Source organism: Thamnophis sirtalis, unplaced genomic scaffold (genome assembly GCF_051295495.1).
Source record: "Thamnophis sirtalis isolate CommonGarterSnake01/CBP01778 unplaced genomic scaffold, rThaSir2_p1.2 scaffold_4, whole genome shotgun sequence".
Taxonomy (NCBI): Eukaryota; Metazoa; Chordata; class Lepidosauria; order Squamata; family Natricidae; genus Thamnophis; species Thamnophis sirtalis.
In genome coordinates this window covers 1344745-1359389 of record NW_028261384.1, presented here as the reverse complement: position 1 = coordinate 1359389, position 14645 = coordinate 1344745, and the positions used below count along the sequence as shown (strand labels likewise).

The following is a 14645-nucleotide window of genomic DNA, read 5'->3' as shown; positions in this document are numbered from 1 at the left end:
GACATAAGTGCGGAGGCAAATCCGCGGCGTCCGAAGCGCTAAGAAAAAAACGACCCTACCGCCGCGACAACAGCGTGGCGACAGAAGGGCGTTCTACATGCTTCGTTCTTTGCCTCCAAAGGTAGCCCTCCTCCTCCAGCTGACAGCGGCAGCGGGCACGGGGCAAAGTGGGCTGTCCAGCAGCAGCAGCCCGCGGGAAGGGTCCAGCTCAGCCGTGGGGGGCCGGAAGGAAGCCCGCGGGGGGCCCAAGCGGGGCTGCCGACGCCGGTGGTGAAGGAGGACGCAGCAGCGGCGGCGGCTGAGGCTCTCCCTGGGCCGGCAAAGCGGGCTTGCCCGGGGGAGGCAGGCCGCCCTCTTCTTCCTCAACAACATCTTCTTGGACGGGTGGCCTCTGCCGCCGGCGCCTCCCCCGAAGGAAGAGGCAGGGTGGGCGGCGGCGGCAGCAGAGGCTCTCCTGGGGCCGGTGAAGCGGGCTTGCCCGGCAGCGGCGGTCACCCGTCCAAGGAGATGTTGTTGAGGAAGAAGAGGGCGGCCTGCCTCTGCCGGGCAAGCCCGCTTCGCCGGCCCCGGGAAAGCCTCAGCTGCCGGCGGCGCTCGGGCCCCCCGCGGGCTTCCTGCTCCCCCCGCGGCTGAGCTGGACCCTTCCCGCGGGCTGCTGCTGCTGGGCAGCCCGCTTTGCCCCGTGCCTGCTGCCGCTGTCAGCTGGAGGAGGAGGGCTACCTTTGGAGGCCAAGAAGGAAGCATGTAGAACGCCCTTCTGTCGCCGCGCTGTTGTCGTGGCGGTGATGACGCGCGGTGATGACGTCACGGCTTTAGCGACGCAATTTAATCTCCGCTATTTTGCGTAGCGCGGTTTTGTCATGCCACGGTGGAACCAAGGCGCCAGCGGCCCCCACCCGCTCACAGGATGCAACCGGGTCATTGAGCGCAAATACCTTTTTTATTACTTTACTTTACTTTATTTTACTTTATACTTTACTTTACTCTATATCCTTACTTTAATTTTAATTTTAAATTTTTTGTTCATCTTTTGCATAGAGCACCCTCCCCCGCACGCCCTATCCCCAACCTCCTTGGGGCCTTGGAGGTTGTTTAGTCCGACCCCCTGCTCAAGCAGAAGAGCCTTACAGAAGAACAGTTACAAGGGACCTCAGAGGATATCTAAAGCAACCCTTGTCAAGCAGGAGACCTTACAGATTCACAGATTCACAATTGGAAGGGACCTCCGAGGTCAACTAGTCCAACCTCCCACTTTCCCACAACTCAAGCAGGACACAGCCATGTCGCGTCGCCCCCCCTCCACCCGCAGACGACACCCGCCCCTCCTCCGATGTGTGTGGGGAAGGGACAGGCGAGCAGGCGGGGCGTTTCCCGTCTGAACTTTTCAGAAAAACACAGCTGGAAGCGCTCGGTTAGTCTTGAAGGTTGACGGAGCCAGGATCTCCCCCCCGACCCACTTCCCACCCAGCCCCGGCTCTTCTGGGGGGAAAGGCTCCCAGTGCCCCCTCCTGCGGCTGCAGCTTTGCGAGACTCCAAAGTTTGTCGGAAGGACGGAATCGCCCCCCCTCCGGCTTTCGCTTTCCCACCGAGATGCCCCCGGTCCTCTGCATGGAGCGAGAGCTCAGGTAGGGCGGGCCAGGGGTCTCAGCGATCTGGAGTGGAGGAGATGGGCGGTGCGTGCGGGAGGAGGGGAAGGGGGGAAACTTGTCGATCGCTTGCAAAGCAGGACAAGGAGAGTCCGCAGCCCTACAGGGACGTAATCCCCCCCGCTATGCCTTTGAGGACGTAGCCCCCCCCCGGAATCTTAAGGGATGAAACCCCCCCCCCCGGGTCTAAGGGACAGAAACTCCCAGAGTCTTAAGGGACAGAGATTCCCCCCCCGCGCCGTCACCTTAGGGTACTTAGCCCCCCCCACACGATCTTAGGGGATGACCCTCCGCCGGGGTGTTCAGGGATGTAGATTTGGGGCCTTAGAGGACGTAACCCCCACCCGGTGTCTTAAGGGACGAAGCTCCCCACCCCCCAGTTGGAGCACGATATGGTGGAAGAAAGAAAATTGGAAAATGAAACGCAGATAGATGATTTCACTGGAATTTACAGTTACAAAGAAAAAGCAGGCAAAGGGGGAGATTCCCCCCCACAAAGAAACCACAAGATAGTAAGGAAGGGAGGAAAGCTGGATTACAATTCAGAACAGGGAAGTGCAGGGCTGTGGCCTTTGGCAGAGCTGCCATCTTGGAGCAGAGGATCAAGTAGAGGAGCTTTCCAGTGTCCGCTAGAGAAGACGACACCTCCAGGAGCCCTTCTTTTCTTCCTTCATTTTTTCCTTATACTCCTCTTCGTCTTTCTTCAGCATTTCTTCCGTGTAACAAGGAGCCCCTTTGTTATCCTCCACCAGCTTATCAATCATCTTCATCAGCTCGTCCAACTGAGACTCTCGTTCTTCTCCTGTGGCCCTGTTGTTGAAGGCTAAGTAGCGATTCCCGCACTGGGATGCCTGATACCAAAGAGCGGGTTCCTCATGTATGAATGTCTTGAGCGAGGTCTCGTCCAGGTCCTCTTTCCGGGTGAACAGGAGGATCATGTAATTCCTGGCCTTCAGGCTGAAGGTCTCGCTGATCAATTGAGCCACGTCCTTCTGCTCCTGGGTGAAACAGCCGGTTTTCATCACCTGCAGAATGACGTGGGGACCCGGCGAGCAAAGCGTCATGCACTCCCTGACCCTAGCATCAATTTTCTCCTTGGAAACCTTGGTGTCGAAAAAGCCCGGCGTGTCGACCACCACAATCTTCCTTCCGTCCTTCCATGTTGACTCCTCCCTTTGGCAAGTCTTCGTGGTGGAACTAGGGCACGTCTTAGACGGAAATAGGTTCTCCCCCAGGATGGTGTTTCCTGTGGCGCTTTTCCCGTTGCCAGTTTTGCCCACCAGGATGATCCTCCGATCGGTCTCTACTGATCCTAAAGGGGAGAGGAGGAGAGAGAAGAGAAGAAGGGGACCCGGTTAGGAACATACAGCCGGCTGCCTTCCACCCAGGACAGGGAGTCCCACCCAATACCCCCTCCCACACACACACACCCTGGCAACAGCCAAAGACTTTACCTGGGACCTTTTCAGCCATGTCCAGAATATTCACACAGGAGAAAACCTGGGGATTTCTGCATGAAAAGCGAAAGTGAAGGAGAATCAGTGAAAGGAGAGGCTGCCTTGCTCAGAGGTTGCCAGGGCCTTTCCCACCCCCAGAAGACACAGGGAGGAATTTGAGAGGTCCCCCTCCTCACTGCCCTTGAGTCCTCCTGATTCCTCCCCCCAAAATGCTTTGGGGGCTTCAATAAAGGTGGGCATTGATCCCCAAACACAGTGCTGTTTCCCAGATCCCCCTGCAGCTCCGGCTCACCTCAATCAGTCAGTCAATCAGAATAGGGACCTCAGAGGTCATCTAGTCCAACCCCCTGCTCAAGCATGAGACCCTTATAGAACCATAGGGCTGAATTGGAAGGGACCTCAGAGGTCATCTAGTCCAACACCCCACCCCAAATGGGAAAGGGGGAGGACACACTATACTGTCTACCCAATTGGAGCCCAACAATGTCCAGCGGTCTCTCCCAGAGGACACTCCCCACCTTGTCCCTCTCTCCCGGCGTGACCCATCAGCCACTACCTCACACGGGTCTCAAGACTGATCCAGCCTCTCCTCCGCGATTGGGCTCTTCGGGAACTCTCCGCCCAAATCCCGGGGATGCCGGGCTAAGAACCGAGGAGCAGGGGATTGGACTGGACAACCTTCAAGGTCCCTTCCAACTGGCAGAGGTGCTTCTGTGTCACCCTTGTTGCTAAGTCAACTGCTGTTCTCTCCCCCTCCCTCCTTTGCTTCCAATTGCCTTTGCTAAGAAGGAAGACAGGATCCTCAGAGATTCAGCTGCCTGGTTCCTAATGTTAAAATCTCCACCCTCTCCTAAAATGAGGGTCTAAGCTGTCCCACCCACTCATTAGCATCTCCCAGAAAGGGGGAACCTCTTACTCTCCTGTCAAAGGAGCAGCTCCTTCACCTGCTTTCCACAAAGTGTCCAGGATAAGCCCTCCCCCCCACCCGCCCAAGACCACTCCTGGTGCCCCAAAAGTGCCCACTCAGGGGGGCTTGGTGCTTCGGGGGAGGGGGCTTACCTGGTTCGAGGGATCAGGAATGCCTGTTGGCAGCTGGATCTGCTGCTCTCTTTTGCTGCTTCTCTGTTAGGTCTCTGCGTCCTTTGAACTGAGTTTATGATGCGAAATTAGTACACCAGCAAAATGCAGTGAACTAATTTACTTGGATGTCTGTAAAGCGTTTGATAAAGTAGACCAAAACTCTTAGGAAGGAGCTCCGGAATCCCTGGAAGGCTGGGGATGTGGAAGCTTCAGGTGAGCACAAGATGGATCCCAGGTACAAACAGGACCATAAAATCCGGGTGTAACTGGGTGACTGCAGGATCAGGCGGGACTTTCCACCTATTATCTATTACTTGTTGTCCGCTTTCACTTTTGCTTTCTTTAACCATTAACCTTGAGATTTCTCGGAGCTGATTGGCATGTGGCCAACAGGAGAGGGAGGGGGCCCAGGGCCCGGGTCATTGCCCAGCCTTTCTGACTGCTTCTCCTAATCTTTGGCCATCTTTCCCTTGCGTGATGGTTGTGCAGAAGGTTTGGTACCTGCTTTAGCAATTCTTTTCCTTTGACCCAAACTGCACTGGAGCCGTCCTTCCAAATCGTTCTTTTTTGCAGTCACGTGATTTGCAAATGACACGTCCCCTCCCAACACTTTAATTCTGTAAGTCTCTTCCTCGTGCTGGGGGTTGGACTAGAAGACCTCCCAGGTCTCTCCCAACCCTGTGATGCTGTAATTCTGTCAGGATCTCCTGCTTGAGGGGGGTGATGGATTAGAGATAACCTCCAAGGAGGTCCCTCCCCCACTCTCTTATTTTGTCAGTGTCTCCTGTTTCAGTGGGGGGTGGGGGTTGGACTGGATGACCTCCGTGGTCCCTTCCAGTTCTATTCCGGTGGAAAGGCTGCTGGGAGAGGGGCGCGTGGGTGGGGCGCTCTGCAAAGCGGCGGACAAAGAGCAGAGGAAGCGAGGCTGGCTTTTGCTGACGGGGGGGGGGAAGTGGGGAGGAGGAGGCGACACAACCCGAAGCGGCCGTTGTGCGATTAAAAGAGACGGACAAAAATAGCCTGTTTGCTTTGAACGTCCCGCTTGTTTACTTAGCTCGGCTACTTGTCTCTTTGTCTCTTTCTGTGTGTGTTTCCGCGTCTTATTTCTTTTCAATCACGTGGTTTCTAGGCAGCGCCGCCGCCGAAAAACTTTCGCTTTCTTTTGCTGATTTTTTTTTCTTTCTCCGTTCCTGGGATTGGGAGGGAAGGGAGGGGAACGGGGGGCAGACAGTTAGGGGCGAGAGAGATGGGGAAGGGTGTCCTGTAGGAGTGGCCCACAAGCAAGGGAGAGAGAGAGACCCCCTATTCCGGCCGCCCAGTCTCTTCTTGAAATCCTCTACTTCTCCCCCCTGCTCGGGCAGGGGGGTTGGACTAGATGACCTCGATTCCGATGGAAAGGCTCCTGAAAGAGGGGCAGGTTACGCAGCGGGCCGGGGGGGGGGCGCTCTGCAAAGCGGCAGGCAGAGAATAGAGGAAGCGAGGCTGGTTTTTGAGGGAAGGGTGGGGAGTCCAGGGGAAATGTGGGGGGGGGGGGGGGAGGAGGCGACACAACCCAAAGCGGCCGTTGTGCGATTAATAGACCCGGAGAAAAATAGCCTGTTTGCCTTTGCTGCGGTATGTGATGTGTGTGTGTGTGTAAGGGGGGTGCGGTCCTTCCAAATCGTTCTTTTTTGCAGTCACATGATTTACAAGCAGCTCAGTGGCGGCGAGAGACCTTCGCTTCCGTTATAGCTATTTAGATGCGACTCCTCTCTTCGTCTCGGGGATTGGGGGTTTTTTTTTGGGGGGGGGAAGAGGACGGCATACAGTTAGGGGCGGCAGAGGTGACGAGAGGTCGCAGGAATGGGCGGCCCCACCAGGCAGGGGAGTGGCTGGAGGGGCGCTTGAGCAGGGGGTTGGACTAGATGACCTCTGAAGTCCCATTCAACTCTTTAATTCTGTAAGTCTCTTCCTCCTGCTGGAGGTTGAACTAGACAACCTCCAAGATTCTTTCCAATTCTCCTGCTGGGGTAGGGAATTGGAGTAGATAACCTCCCAAGTCTCTTCCAACTCCATGATGCTGTAATTCTGTCAGGGTCTCCTGCTTGAGTAGGGGGATGGATTAGATGACCTCCAAGGTCCCTCTCCACTGTCTTATTCTGTCAGTGTCATCTGTTCAGTGGGTGGAGGGGTTGGACTAGAAGACCTCCAAGATCCCTTTCCAATTCTATGATTCTGTAAGGGTCTCCTGCTTGAGCAGGGGGCTGGATTAGATGGCTCTCCCCCCCCCAAGGTCCCTCCCCTCTCTCTTATTCTGTAAGAGTCTACTTCTCTAGCAGGGGGCTGGACTAGATGACCTCCAAGGTCCCCTCCAACTGTAAATCTGTAAGTCTGCTTCTTGAATAGGGGGTTGGACTACATGATCTCCAAGGTCCCTTCCCAGCTCTATGATTCTGTAAGGGTCTCCTGCTTGAGCAGGGGGCTGGACTAGAAGACCACCACACACACACACACACACAAACACACACACACACCTGACAAAAGATAACCTCCTTTTGTAAGAAAGAAAAAGATTTATTAATAACTGATTAAAATTCACATCGTAGGTGTTGAGTTCACATTGGCCACGGCAAGGGGGTGGTGGTACAGCAGCCCCCCCCCCCACTGCCAAACCTTTGGGCACCAGAGACTGGTTCTGTGGAGGTTGGTTTTTCCGCATACTGGAGAGGGGGTGGTGGTGTAGGTTTCACTTGCTGCCTGGATCACGCACGCGCACAGACACACACAGATGGGGCTTCGCTTGTTTGCACGGTCCAGTTTCTGACATGCTGCAGCCCAGTGTCGATCTGCAGCCCATGTATCAGGTACCCCCCTGTTGTATGTGGAGGACTCCAGAGAAAGTCCTCTTACTGAAAATTGGAGAAGCCATTAAAAAAAACCTGGATTCATCCCAGGAAAACAGGACAGGTGAGAAAGAACATCAAGGCTGTTCGGCCTTGATGCTCTTTGCTGCCTGCGGGAGCAAAAGGGAGACGTTTTCAAAATTGGGGGTTATAATCTATATCAATGAAGTCTTAACGTTTCTGGTGATGGTGGTTTCTCAGCCTGGATTGACAGACGGGGAAGCCCCAAATAATGCGTGCTTCCAAAGGGACATGCTTCCAGATTGATAGAGAATTTGGCTGTGGGGCCAGTTGATATTGGGGAGAGGAATGACAGGATTTTAAGGAAGTCCTTTTATCCGACGGTAGAAAACGTGGTCTCGGGGGGAAAGAATTGGCTCAGGGAGACTCAACCATAAATCTCAGGCGCGCATTCTTTGGTGGTGACCAAAAAATAGAAAGGGGAAAAGGAAGTTGTGAACTTTTGCGGAGTTGTCTCAATTAGACTTTCTTGTGTCCATCAGAAAAGGGAACAAAACCAGGCAAATTTTGTCTTCAGCGTCTCTTGGTCCGACTTCATCATGGCTTCCGTGTAGTAAGTAAGTTGTTCTTCTGCACCAGGTCGTCAATCATGGTCATCAGTTGGGCCCTCTGAGCTTCTCGTTCTTTTCCTTCAGCCTTGTTGTTGAAAGCCAGGTAGCGGGACCCACACCTGGACACCTGATCCTTCAGCGTGGAGTTTCCGTCGGCGATGAATTTCTCCAGAGACGTATCTTTCAGGTCCTCTTTCCGGGTGAACAAGAGGATCATGTAATCCTTGGCCTTCAGGGTGAAGATCTCCTTAATCAAGCGAGCCACGTCCTCCTCCTCTTTGGTGAAACGGGTGGGACGAATCACCTGCAGAATGACGTGGGGACCTGGGGAGCAAAACTTCACGCACCTGCTCACTTCGTTGGCCGTTTCTCACTCGGGACGCCCGCAATGTTCCCTCTAATTTTTTTTCAGTGTGAGCGGAAAAGTATAGTGTTTGAGCGGCACAGTTTCATGCCTGAGCACCTAAGAGAGCCACAGTTTGAACTGCTGTCACGTCTGCTGGACATTTGCGCAACATACCAAGCATCAAGCGCCGATTGCTAGCGAGGTTTCAGCCTGATGAATGCCAGGCATGAAAAGTGCCACTCAAACACTATACTTTTCCGCTCACCCTGGAAAAAAAAAAAGGTTCTCTGCTCAGCTTTTGGATTGTTAGACTGGCTAGAGAGAGACATGGCACCAACAGGGTCCTGGGTCCTGGCATTTTGCAGGCAACCTGTCCTCTCACATTCCTTTGGAATGCAACCCATCACATGTGAATTAGATTTTGCCAATTATCCTATTAAAAGATAACGCTATTATTCTAAAATACGACTAACTCGATATTAAAAACTGTAAATATGTAATGCTGATAAATAATAGCAGTAATTGTTATTTAGTATGATTAAAATCAGTATTGATATATCAATATAATATCTATCGAAATTGACAATATACACTAAAATAACAATACAAATATATAATGTGGAATATAAATGTAATAAATATAACATATAAATGCAACATAAATGTAATAAAATAATTTATCATGAAACTCTCCCCCTTTAAAGTAGTAAGATCAATTAAATAGTCTAGCAAGTTTGGACAATATGCTATATGTTATGTTACTTAAGAATATATATACCTCAGAATCAGATACAACATCCACATCATTTCCAACTGAGTCAATAAAATCATATGCCAGGCCAAAACTATTTTAAATAAAGATATGAAATTAATCAAGTATTGCATTTATTTTTCAAAATGAATGTACAATTTTTTTATTATTTAAGTTTTGTACCCTATATTTTCTAACTAACGTTAACTTTAAAAAGACGTTACATCAGACTACAATACAAGTAATTAAATGAAGACTAAAATAAGTGTTTTGGCATATTGAGCTTTTTATATTTCTTTCTTATATTGCTTCCTTAGTTGAGAACTTGCTCCTCAGCTTACTTACGCATTAACTGTTTGTTGCTTTTATGGTTTATTCATTCACTGCTCCATCTTCAGTTTTTTTCACAGGGGGCAGGGCTTCCTTCCTTCCTTCCACTCCTTTGGCCACCAATTTTGATCCAATTCTCTCTCTCTCTCTCTCTCTCTCTCTCTCTCTCTCGCTCTCTCTCTCTCTCGCTCTCGCTCTCTCTCTCTCTCACACACACACACACGTTCTTTGTGGGGGGGGTTAATTACTCCGCCTCACTGCGCAAAGTCGGCTCAGCATGTGTTCGGCCCCCACTTACGCCGAATCAAATCCGCGGCCGGCGGGACCAGGGGGTTGCATTTCAAAGCCGCCAGTCCTCTTGCTTCTTCTCTTTCACCAGCAAAGCTCCCGCAGTGAGCCTCTCCCTCCACGCGGAGCCCCTGAGCTGACTCCCGCATTATCCCTCCCCCTTCCTCCTCTGCCGTGCTTTTGAGGCCGCGGGAGCTAGTAGGAAAGCGGTGGAGGTGGAGGCGACGGCAGGGATAACCCAGAGCCCAGCTGACTCCACCTCAGCTGGGCTCTGGGTTACCCCTGCCGCCGCCTCCACCTCCGCCGCTTTCCTACTAGCTCCCGCGGCCTCAAAAGCACGGCAGAGGAGGAAGGGGGAGGGATAACGCGGGAGCCAGCTCAGGTGCTCCGCGTGGAGGAAAGGCACCAAAGCCACGGGCGGGGAAGCCAGCGGGAGCTTTGCCGGTGAAGGAGAAGAAGCAAGAGGACTGGCGGCTCATCAAAACAAGACTGGGGAGGTCCTTTGCGGGAGGCCAGTTCTAGCCGCCTGCAAAGGACTTCCCCACGTTTGCTTTGGTAGAAATCTCTGCGCGGCAGTTAGAAACTTCTGCACGGGGATTTCTTTCCATGTGCGCGGCCGCGCACGCGCGCACCTTAGAGGGAACAGTGATGCTAATCCCAATAGAGTTGAGAGTTCCCCCCGATGGGGGGCCAGAAAGCCTTCCCGCCCTCCTTGACTCAGACTGTTCCCGCTCAATGATCAATCCTGCTATGGTGGAGAAACTGGGCCTCAAATTAAGGACTTTAAAAACCCCTATTGTCTTTTGCCAGATAGATGGGTCCATCGCAGGGGGGGCCCCCGCCCATTTCTTTACTGAGCCCCTAGAGATGAAAATGGGATCCCACACCGAACTAATCTCTTTTATTGTGGCTCCTGGGATGGACAGGCCACTCATTTTGGGCCTCGCTTGGCTTCGAAAATGGAACCCTCGCATAAATTGGAGGGAGGGTTGGTTACGCATTCGCACGAAAGCACCTCCGGAAGGGGAGGGCGTTCCTTCAGAGCCTGTTAGCTGCAGTCCTGATTTGGCCGCCAGAGGGCAGGAGAGGATTGAAGGAGAGGAAAAAATTCCGAAAGTGTATTGGGACCTGAGAGGAGTTTTTAGTGAGAAATCTTCCGACAAACTTCCGCCCCACAGGCCTACTGATTGCTCAATCGACATTTTACCCAGGGTGAAGCTACCAAAGCCCCAAATATATTCCATGTCACCTAGGGAAATGGAAGAGATGAGAAGGTTCATCAATAAAAATTTGGAGCAGGGATTCATTGAGCCTGCCCGCCCTAAAGTCGCTGCTCCTGTGCTGTTCCGCGAAAAGAAAGATGGCTCTCTGAGGCTGTGTGTTAATTTTAAAAACCTTAACGCCATCTCGGCCCAAAATTTATACCCGCTACGGTTGATGAAGGACATGTTGGCCCAATTGGGGAAGGGCCGCATTTTCACTAAACTGGACCTCAGGGAAGCGTACTATAGAGTCCGTATAAAGGAAGGAGATGAATGGAAAACTGCTTTCAACTGTCCTCTTGGTTGCTTCCAGTTCCGGGTCATGCCATTTGGCCTGCAGGGGGCACCTGCAGTTTTCATGCAATTAATTAATGAGATCTTGCATGACCACCTTTACAAAGGCGTTATCGTATATTTGGACGATATCCTTATCTATTCTCACACTTATGACGAACACGTCGCTCTGGTGTGCACTGTTTTGAAAAAACTCAGGGCCGCTGAACTTTATGCCAAATTGTCCAAGTGTGAGTTTCACCAGGCTAAAATTGACTACCTCGGTTATCGCATCTCTCCCGCCGGCATTGAGATGGACCCTGGGAAAGTGAAGGCAGTCACTGAGTGGGAAGCGCCCCGAACGCGCAGACAGTTGCAAAAATTTTTGGGTTTTGCTAACTTCTACCGTCAATTCATCCCTTCTTTTGCCAAAATCGCACTTCCTATCACTAACTTGCTGAAGTCCAAGGGTGGGCCTAAACCTAAGCCTAGCAAGCCACTGGATTGGACCATGGAATGCCAAGCTGCTTTCGAAAAACTAAAACGCCTTTTTGCTGCGGAACCGGTGCTGAAGCATCCCGACATGGACAAGCCTTTCGTCGTCCAGGCTGATGCCAGTGATGTCGCCGTTGGGGCCGTCTTGCTACAAGCCAACGACCAAGGTAACTTACAACCATGCGCTTACACCTCACGCAAGCTCACGGACACTGAGAGACGTTGGGCCGTTTGGGAGAAGGAGGCGTTTGCGGTGCGATGGGCCCTGACCACATGGCGCCATTTTTGGGAAGGAGCTAAGCACCCTTTTGAAGTGTGGACTGACCACAAGAATTTGGAGGCATTGAGGACCCCGCGCCATCTGTCCCCTAAACAGATGCGGTGGGCCCAACATTTCAACCGTTTCAATTTCACACTCAAGTACATCCCTGGAGGGAAAAATTTCATGGCGGATGCTTTGTCCAGGCTCCCTCAATACAACTGCTCTAAACTGAGCATTGTTCAACTGGTGGTTCCCACTTCTAGCCTGGCGGCTCCGGTGGTCACTCGCCAGCAAGCACGCTCGAAGGTGGAGGTGCCTCAGGATTTTCTCTCTGACCTCAAATGCGCCCTTCCCCAGGACGACTGGTTCCAGAAGCATCAGGATGAGTGCACGATGAGGGATGATCTACCATGGATCGGAGCCAAGCTTTATGTCCCCGCCTCTCTTCGTCTCGTCGTCCTCCAACGAGCTCACGTTTCCAAATTGGCGGGTCACTTTAGTTTCGTAAAAACTTTACATCTGGTAAAGAGGCAATTCTGGTGGCCCTCTTTGAAAAAGGACATTGAACTATATATTGCCAGTTGTCCAGTTTGTGCAGCCGCTAAACGGCCACCTGGAAAACCGCAAGGGCTGCTCCAGTCTGTGGCACGGCCTGTTGCCCCTTGGAAGGAAATTTCGATGGACTTCATTGTTGAGCTTCCTGAGAGCCAGGGGCACACCGTCATTTGGGTCGTTACGGACTTATTTTCTAAACAAGTTCATTTTATACCTTGCCACAAGATTCCTTCTGCTAAGGCTCTCTCTAAACTCTTCATTTCCCACGTTTACCAGTTGCATGGAGTTCCTGATCGTATTATTTCTGATAGAGGTGTCCAATTCACCTCAACCTTCTGGAAGGAATTTCTTAAGCGCATTGGCTCCGCCCAGGGCCTTAGCTCCGCCCACCATCCTCAGACTAATGGGGCCTGTGAAAGGACTAATTCTGTTCTAGAACAGTATTTACGTTGTTTCATCAATTATCAGCAGGATGATTGGGTGGACTTGTTGCCGCACGCTGAAGTGGCCTACAACAATTCTGTTCATACCAGCACTGGTTTTACCCCTTTCCGGGTTGTTTTTGGTCAGGACTTTGTTCCTATTCCTGAGTTGCCTCGTGACCAACCGCAAGTTTCTTCCGTCGCTGACTGGAGCGAGCGTCTCAGCCGTGTTTGGCCTTTGACTCTTGCTACGTTGGATGCTGCTCATCGCGCTCATAAGAAACAAGCTGATAAGAAGCGTACACAGCCTTATCAGTACAAAGAGGGTGACCTGGTCTACTTGTCCACAAAGTTCCTTCAGACCACACAAAAATCCAAAAAAATTGGGACCTAAGTATGTTGGTCCTTTCCCCATCGTCAAAATCATCAATCCTGTTTCCGTTCGCTTGCAGCTGCCTAAGCATCTCAATTGTGTTCATCCCGTGTTCCACGTTAACCTCATTAAGCCTGTTCGGGTTTCAACTTTACATCCGCCTGATGATCCTCCACCTGCTCCTTTGTTGATTGATGGTGAACAACATTTTGAAGTCCGTGAAATTCTGGACTCCCGCAAACGGCATAATCGCATCCAGTACTTAGTGGCTTGGAAACATTTTCCCCCCTCCCATACGGAATGGCTTGACAAGTCCCATGTTTCTGCTCCCCGGCTGCTTCGGAAGTTTTATGCTGCTTATCCTGACAAGCCTTAATTTTCTCTCCCCCCCCCCCATTTCTCTTCTGTGTTTTGTTGTTCGTCTGTTTGTTTGTGTTTTTTTCATTTTCCAGGCCTGATCGCCTTTTTCCGGGGGACGGCCGGATGTCAGCTTCTGCTTTGCTATCGCTTCAGCTGCCATGAAACGGGGAGGGAGGGCATGGTATTTGGGAGGGGTTACTCATTGTGCTGGTGGAAGGTTCTGGAGTTCACCGACTGATCGGACTATGCATGCGTGGGTGTTTCCCGCCAGGACTAACGGCACCGACATTCCATCTTCGTGATGCCTTTTGAAGTTATCTTGCACCTGACACTTGGAAGACTTATGATTGGACTGGGAGTATGATGCCAAGGGGTGGGGAATGGGCTATTCTATATATCAATCGCTTTTGCGCCTAATTAATCAGACTTCGCTACGCTTTGCCTTTTAACCGTTCTTAATTAGTAAAAGTACACTTGATTTTCCACACATGGAGTCTTGTGGTCTTTCTTTCCTAATTAATTAATGGAGAGGAGCTGACAGTTGGTGTTGCATTTAATCGTGCCCAATAAAGAAATTATTTCAGGGAGATGTGAGTCTTGGAGTTCTGATTTGCTTGGGCTCATTCGTTGGAACTTTGACAGGAAGATTGAGTCCTGTGTGTTTTACTCTGCTAGTCGTTGCCAACTATAGGGATGGTGCTCATTTCCATTTCAAAGCCATTGAGCCAGCACCATACAAAGACATTTATGGGGACATAAGCGCTGTTACCTTCCCACCGAAGTGGTACTTATCTATCTACTTGCATTTGCATGCTTTCAAACAGCAGGAGCTGAGGTGAGGATGGGAACTAACCCCATCTTGGGGTGTTGAGTCTCGAACCTAATTGTTATGTTTCCACAAGTGCTCCAAATACCTCTGAGAGTTTCAGATATTCCTACGACATATGGAATTACAATGTTAACAATAATACTCATGTTAACAATAACAAACAAAGCAATGTTGTCATTTCATATGTTGCAGGAATATCTGAAAAGCTCAAGAGGGTTTTCAACCAACACGATGTACATTTGAAACCCCCAAATGCACTAAGGCAGAAGCTTCTCTACCAATGTTCCCTCTAAGTTGCGCGGCTGCGCAGGTACGCATGTAACAAGAAAACACCGCACAGAAGTTTCAAACTTCCGTGCAGTGTTTTTTAATGTCTTAAAATATGACTAAAAATATCCCCCCTCCCTCCCTTCTCTCTCTGCAATGAACTTTCTCCTCCATCTTGTGAGTGGTGAAATCAAG

General features: G+C 51.2%; 1 protein-coding gene across 1 annotated transcript; it reads right to left on the bottom strand.

The window, feature by feature from the left end:
• Window positions 1-2034: 2034 nt before the first annotated feature.
• LOC148045711 (GTPase IMAP family member 9-like) lies at window positions 2035-4434 on the bottom strand. Its single transcript, XM_087712291.1, has 3 exons — window positions 4163-4434; window positions 3101-3156; window positions 2035-2958 (listed from the first exon to the last, which is right to left on the bottom strand). The coding sequence occupies exons 2-3, from the start codon at window positions 3117-3119 to the stop codon at window positions 2276-2278; spliced, it is 702 nt and encodes a 233-aa protein (XP_087568417.1). The 5' UTR covers window positions 3120-3156; window positions 4163-4434; the 3' UTR covers window positions 2035-2275.
• Window positions 4435-14645: the final 10211 nt, after the last annotated feature.